This window comes from Benincasa hispida, chromosome 1 (genome assembly GCF_009727055.1).
Source record: "Benincasa hispida cultivar B227 chromosome 1, ASM972705v1, whole genome shotgun sequence".
NCBI lineage: Eukaryota > Viridiplantae > Streptophyta > Magnoliopsida > Cucurbitales > Cucurbitaceae > Benincasa > Benincasa hispida.
Genome location: NC_052349.1, coordinates 66,326,217 through 66,333,837, shown reverse-complemented (window position 1 = coordinate 66,333,837; position 7,621 = coordinate 66,326,217). Strand labels below are relative to the sequence as shown.

Sequence of the window (7,621 nt, the reverse complement as noted above, 5' to 3'; positions counted from 1 at the left end):
TCATATTTTAATTTTAAAAAAATGAATTGAGTATATAACATTACATACCATATTTCTAAATATTTTTATCTTTATTTCATATAATTCTGCATTTTAAAATTTAATATTCAAAATATGGATATAATGAAAACATAAAAAATGTTGTTTTTAAATTTTACATTATTTGAATCACAAAATCTAAAAACAATTTTCAGAAACAGAATCTAGATAGTCCGTCAAACACATATTTACTAAATTTAATGAATTTGAGAATATAAAATAAAAATTTAGATTGCCAATTAAACATGCCCTTACGTTCTGCACCATACATTTCCCTTATGTTATCATAAGTAGAAAAGCTCCATGAATATTAAGGGAAAAAAAATTACTTTTATGGAAAAATATGAAGATTTAACTTTCTATATCCTAAAAATTGTTTTTTTTTTCCCATTTTACACACTAGTATATTATCACCCAATTATGTGATAAAATATTGGGGCAACAGATATTATATAGTTTTCTTTTTAGAAATATATGAATGTTGGCCAATTTTATACACAACAAAAAAAAATTGAGAAATTTTAAGATTTTTGGAAAGTGGAAATGATTGAACACAAAATGGACTTGGGAAATTAAAAAAAACTTGAAAGATTTGATGGTTTTGCAATTACTTCCTTTGCATTTTAGTTTATGGTTGCATTTACTTTATTGCAATCTTGTAATTTGTATGCTTTTGAAATTTCAATGTGATAAGAAAAGAATTTTTAGACTTTTGACTCATGATCAACTTTTTCTTCAAGGTAAAGTTAATGTGAATTTGATAACTTTTAGTTGAATTTAAAGAGGAAGAAACAACTTTATCATCTTACAATTAACTTTTAGTTGACTCATGATCAATTCATTTCTATGTTACAAAATTGAATAGTAAGGTTAAATAAAGAAAATCATTTAATGCAACTAAAACAATTTATACCCACCAAATAGCTAGCCTTGTACAAGCCACAAGGGGTGGGATTTTTCGCCAATTCTGGATCAAATAAATTTAGTTTCCACCTAAAAATGTGGTAGTGGTAGCACGGGTTGAATATAAGAAACCGTTGAATTTCTTTAGCAATTTGTTTACAACCTGAGGTAACCGAAAGGGGGGGAGGGATTTGAGATGAGTTGTTTTGGTAGCAAGAAAAATAAATTACAAAATAGAGAGAACGAATTTGAATGATTAAACTATCTAGCTGAGACTTTCAAGTTATTCCCCAATTTGTAACTTGATCATAGATCCATCAAATTAATTCCTATATTGTCTAGCTTAACCAACTTGCCTAGAAAAGCTAGGTGAGAGTCCTAATTAGCTAGCTTAATTAGATGAGATGCATCCTAATTAATTCGAATTAACTACATTAAGGTCTTGAGATTACAATAAGGTGAATATCGAACAAGAAAAGTCTAAATCAATATTCAACATGATTCTTCCTAGGTTGATAGAACAATGCTTTTCATGGTAGACTATAAATCACAAGTCTAACCAACCTTTTGTTACTCTTAGATTAAATTACAAGTATATGTGACGTATTATAAATTAATCTCTAGCTATCAATTACAAAATCTCAACAAGTTTGTCAAACATTCATGAGAAGATATAATCATAAACATTCAACACAATAAAAGAATCCTAAAACTATTTATGAAATTATAATAAAGCGAAAAAAAATCTCATAAGTCTACAACAATAGGGAAAACCACTCTACGTCTAGAGCTAGAATTACCTCCTTAACCCATAATCGACATGAGATCAAGAGGAAAAGTTTTGTTACATTCAGAATCCAAAAGGCAGAAGAAAATAGAGAGGAAATCAGTAGAAAATCGACTGGGATCGGACTTATTTAACCCTAGGCACCTAAAATTATTTTTGTAACGTATTGATTCATTTTGAAAAAAATTGAATCGAGATAGATAAAGGAGTAAGAATAGAAAGTTGTTTTAGTTTATTTGTATTTTTGTATCCTTTACGATTATGTATTTATATTTTAATTCTTTGCTTTCCATCAAACACGTTTTTACCCCTCTTTAGATATTTCAATGAGTTTAGTTTCTATCCCATTAAGTATTTTCTTTTATTTTAATATGAACTAGGCTTGTCTTTCAGATTCCATTAAACACGTCTAACTTTCTGTTAATGATCAATGAAAAAAATGACAATAGGCTAAAAGTGCTCAACGTTTCCGTTAATCATTTAAGGCTATAAAGATCCTGTTTTCATGACTAATTGAGCCCATGGTCTAGATGATTTCTACGTGGGATCTTCAATTCATGTAGATATGCCCATAGTCAATCTGCTTTGCTTTTATTCAGGACACTTGCCTATTACTACTAGAATTAGCACTTAATCTGCTACTTTTCACTTACATAAGGTTCGCGACTAAATAATCAAAGATGGCCAAGAAATGATCAACACACCAAGAATAACCAGAGAAGTGTTCAATCAATTCTAGAAAAGAAAAAGAAATCATTCTACCATTAACAGAGCTTTTACATAATGAGACGTCTAAAAGGAGAAGGTAGAGACAGTCACCTGGAAGCCATTCATTTTCATTTTGAAATAAACATGTAACATACAAAAAAAAGGAACTCCATCTATGTACAACTTCAAAAACAGTTCCAACCAAGAATTACTTCAAGTCCCTGACATCTTTTTTTTTTGGTAGCTCTGACATAAAAATGATAAAACTTTTCTTTTTTTCTTTTTTACCCTACCAAATACTTGTTCAAAACCAGTCTTTTTACCTCTTTCTAGAGAGTGACTACAAGAATGAATCAATATATCCATAGGTATGCCTCCTGTTATATTGTAGTAAGCTTGCGTAAGTCCTATCCCATATTCCTATGTACAGAGACTCATCATCTGGACTCAATGACACCCCCGAGATCTCTCCGAAGAAATCGATCTCTTGCCTCTTTTTGTAATCTGCACTCGTGCTATACACATGTACAAAATCTGCAGGTTCAGCAACCACCATGAACTGACCATCAGATGAATAACGGATCGATCGAGCAGCACCAATATGTCCCTTCAGAACTGCAACGGGTGTTGAGAAATTCCTAACATCCCATACTCGGCATGTCTTGTCTTGATTCCCAGTAGCGAACATGCGACCATCAGGGTGCCAAGCGGAAGCAAAGGAGTAATCTCGATGACCAACAACTCTGCCTATAGCCTGAAACACACATTGCAATAACCAAGGTTAATACCTTTTCTTTTCTTTTCTTTTCTTTACTTCGTTTATTATCTTATCCGTGAGAATTCGAGCCAATTTTCTTGCACCTCAACTAATTTCACAGAATAACCTAATGAATAACCTGATAAAGGACTAGAACCCAAATTGTGAGGCCAGACAAGAACTTCAAACAACATTTGACTCTTTCGACTCCTACTTGCATTTAAATATAATCTAATAGGGTTCAATATGCATGGCAAAGAAACTTCCTTACCGTTCCATTTCGTGAATCGACAATCAATCCATCTGTGTGATCACCAACAACAACGATCAGCCTGCGATCTGGGCTTACCGACGTATGCTGCAGCAACATAAACAAAAAATCATTAAAATATTATCCCTGAACATTCAAACGATTCGCCTTAACCAAAAGGCATGTTCTTTAATATGCTATTTATAGATACATTCTATACTTTGATATTGTTGTAAATTAACTTTCGCTACCACAGCTCTACAGGCAGAACTGTCCTGGCATAGGGCACTAACAGTTACATGGCGTTCATACATTCAAGAAATAGAAGAAATTGATCGAGAAAAGGCAACGGAACAGATTGGGGATGTAGACCCAATCATTCACGTAAAACCTGGAGGAGACATACATTTACTGGCCATGGAAAATGGAAGTGATTCAAAAGCTGAAACCTCTCCATGTCGTACTCTCTCATGCTGCAATCATTATTTGCTGCCATGAAATGTAATTCACCACTGCAAAAATAAACAGATCAGTCTGAATTCATGTACATAATCCAGCCAAACAAGACTAGACTCAGCCAAAGTGCTAAATATACCTTATGCTATCATATATTTCAACAGCATTTGTAATGGCATTCTCATCATGTGTAGTACGAGTACAGAAGCTTACTCCTTGTTTATCCAAACGCTGCAGGAACAAATGAAGTTATGATCTGAAATAAGCCACTTATCCAAAGAAAATTTCCTCCAAAAAAAAACAGTCATCTCAAGTTTTCAACTTTAACTGGACCGAACCAAAAGGCAGACAATTTTTGCATAAGATAGAAAATTCACAAAGAACAAACCACAATATCAAATATCACATTGACATCATTCCACTCAACGTTACACAAGTTAACCAAACCATGGAAGCTAAAAACATTTAAGATAGATTGCAAATCTTGAATATTGAAATTGAAACAGATTTAATGTGAGACACTATAACAAAATGTCAAATACAAAATTGACCTCGTTCCTCTCACATTGCACCAATGACCAAACCACGAAAGTTAAAACATATTTAAAATAGATCAAAAAAATTTTGAACGTTGAAAATAGAACTGATTTGATGTGAGACACTATCAATATAAGCAGGAAGTTTGAAGCTTCTTTGGTATATCAACAATCAATGACCTTCTCCAGGAATTGGGTTCTTTCATGAACCAAGGGAATTTGGAAATCCAGCATGAGAAAACAAGATTAAAATCACTAGCTACATGCTGACCTTACAAGTAAGCTCTCCTTGGAATCCACCTGCAACAAGAAAATTCTCCTTGACTGAAAGTGTGCTAATCTGAGTTTGTGTAAAACCCTCTAATAAACTTCCAGCATGTTTCTGCATGACCATTCAAACAAAACAAATTACAGAAGGCATAGGGAATTAGTTAAATGAAAACAACAAATGTGTATTGTGGTGTAAAGAGAGAGTCCCTAGCGAGGTTTCATGTTCTCTTTGGCCTTTGGTTTTGAGGACTTTTTGTAATTATTCTCAAAGCAATATTTTACTTGGTTGGAAACCCTTCCTCTTGGGGTTTTGTGGGCCTTTTTTTTTTAATGCCCTTATATTCTTTTTTTTTTTTTCCTCAATGAAAGCAATTGTTTCTATAAAAAGAAAATAATAATAAAAAATAAATAAATGAAAACAATCACATTGAACCTTAACTCCTATTTCCAACCCAAGCCATCAGCAAAAAATAAATAGAGCTTAAGAAGCAATAAGTAAGAACAAGTACATAGAAAAAGGACACGGGAGATGTAGCGGATGCATCACTGAAAAGGTACAAATGTTCCTTTACCATCAACATCAACAGCAATAAAACATGATTTAAAAGGGAATCTTCGTTTGTATCCATTGAAACTGGAAATTGTCATTTTCAATGGACTAAACAAGAACATTAATCATTTTATACTCAAACTCTCATGTTTGTAAGATAATCTCATGCTTTTGTTACTAGATGGGCAGATTTGTGTACAAAGATAAAAGAACAATGCCTACGCTGGTCTCTGACTCTCTTCCATTGCAGTCTTTTCATTTGCTAAAATATGATGAAACAATGAGAATAAGTGCGATACCAACCTCTGTAGGAGCTACATGCCCAGAAAAATTGAGGATTTCAGATAAGTTGCCAGATAAAGATGACCAATGCATGACAGAATAGTTGGACATCAAATAGACATCGTGTTTTGAAGTTGCCCAGACCAAGTTCCTTAGCTGCAAGACAAAACTAAATAATAAATTTTTTTTCCTCAAAAAAAAACTCGGGAAGAGGGAATAAGCACAAAATCCAACAACAGGGACTAGACTAACTAAATTATTTGAAAAATAAGGATTTCACTTCAGAATTCCATTTATTTTATTATGGGAAGCCAGTTTAGTTGCCAGACATGGACACAATTACAATAAAATTTACCAGATAAACAGACCATTTAACACAAAAAATTGTCCATATATCATTTGAGAACAATAATGAATTACCATTTACCAAAAATAAATTAAAAATACCTAGAGAACGGACCTACCAACCAATACTATGACTCTGTATGTGAGTCGTCCTGAAAAGTGCCAAGGACAGATATGCATAGACTTGTGAAATACAAAATTTTATACTAAGGCATTTGAAAAATAGTGGTAAACTATATACTAAGGCATTTGAAAAATAGTGGTAAACTAACTAATTTATAGAAAATGTCAAATAGAAATCAACTTATTTTCAGAACAATAAGAATAAAATAGAAAAGGGAGAATTCGACATTGTCAGCTGCAATACCTGAAAGTGCAAGATAGTAGGCTTAACCAGTCTTGTATTATGAAAGAACTCATAGTAGTTCCCTCCTTTCTCTATTGCTTTGCATTCCTAAAAAGACAAATACAATTACTAAAATACTTGTGTAAGAACTTCCAATATCCATAAGGCCATGACAGCCTCTATTCAACCTTTGAACCTTTAGCGAACATGGATAATTACATGACAATTCATACCTTATCAACGGCTGCTCCAGATGAAGGAATATTTTCATAATTTTTGTACTGTTCAAGCCTTGTCAACCGGTACTTCTCACGAGTAATATTCAATCTATCCCATGGAATACCTTGAATGTCTAGTCCCTTCCTCGCAAGGGCGGACGATGTATCTATGGACTTGGTAAGCTGCAAAATTTTTTGAAAATCTTAAAGTCAAAGGGTCCACATGATTTATAAAATAACCAATATTAGCCCAATAAAGGAGCATAACAGATTGGAAATCAAAGAAAACAAACCATGTCGAATTCATCATCGCCCAATTCTCCATCACCACCATCATCAATTTCATCAGCCATTTCATGCCCACCCGCCATGTAATCAAATTCATCCATATTTTGCTGTTGGTAAGACATGCCAATGCACTCCTCACCAATCTATTTCTCTGCAATCAAATGCAAAAATCTTGCTGATAAAAAAAATCTGTATAGAGAATGTATTATCATCAAAACAGAACCAAAGCAACATATATGAGGAAAAAAAAGAGGTAGAAACGATTCAAACGAATACGCTAACAACCCACCACCAACATACAAAAAATATGATCAAAGAGCAGAAAATAACAACATTCCACAAAAACCCCAATAAATAGAAAGAAAACAAGATGCAAATTCGAACAAGAATGGAATTTTCATACAAACCCAGTTCCTAATTTTTCATGTTAATCCTAATTACGAATAGAAAGAAACAGAGAACTAATTATTCAATGAACGACGACGAAAACAAAAAAACATACCCACAAAAGAAAAAATCTAAAAGAGAACAAGACAATATGCAATCGAGAAAGAAAATGCTTGGAATTAGACAGAAACAGAAATCAACCAACAAAAATTCCATAAACAACCGGAAGAAAAAGAGGAAAAAGGAATAGAATCTAAAAGGGAACCTTATGAATTGAATTCACAGAAAAAGGGAAGAAAAAATAATCAAAATGAAGAAGAAATTAAGGGGTGAAAGAGAAGAAAAGGAGGAGATAAACACACGGTTTTCACTTCCTATGGCTTCGTTTGGTTGCGCCTCTTTCTCCCTTTCTCTCTCTCAAAATCTCCAGAAGTGATAACGATGGTGGGGGGTTTTAAGCAAGTCCGCAAACCGACCTCTCTAGAATTTTAAATTAAAT

At 33.0% G+C, this 7,621-nt stretch overlaps 1 protein-coding gene across 2 annotated transcripts; it reads right to left on the bottom strand.

Annotated features, from left to right (window-relative positions):
• Nucleotides 1-2,538: 2,538 nt before the first annotated feature.
• LOC120090764 (uncharacterized WD repeat-containing protein C2A9.03-like) lies at nt 2,539-7,621 on the bottom strand. Of its 2 annotated transcripts, none has more exons than XM_039048494.1 (10): nt 7,485-7,621; nt 6,741-6,886; nt 6,463-6,630; nt 6,251-6,337; nt 5,560-5,694; nt 4,708-4,818; nt 4,040-4,131; nt 3,851-3,956; nt 3,466-3,552; nt 2,539-3,191 (listed from the first exon to the last, which is right to left on the bottom strand). In XM_039048494.1, the coding sequence occupies exons 2-10, from the start codon at nt 6,855-6,857 to the stop codon at nt 2,778-2,780; spliced, it is 1,317 nt and encodes a 438-aa protein (XP_038904422.1). In that variant the 5' UTR covers nt 6,858-6,886; nt 7,485-7,621; the 3' UTR covers nt 2,539-2,777. The 2 variants fall into 2 exon arrangements, with proteins under 2 accessions (XP_038904422.1, XP_038904457.1); XM_039048529.1 differs by having other exon boundaries at nt 7,388-7,531.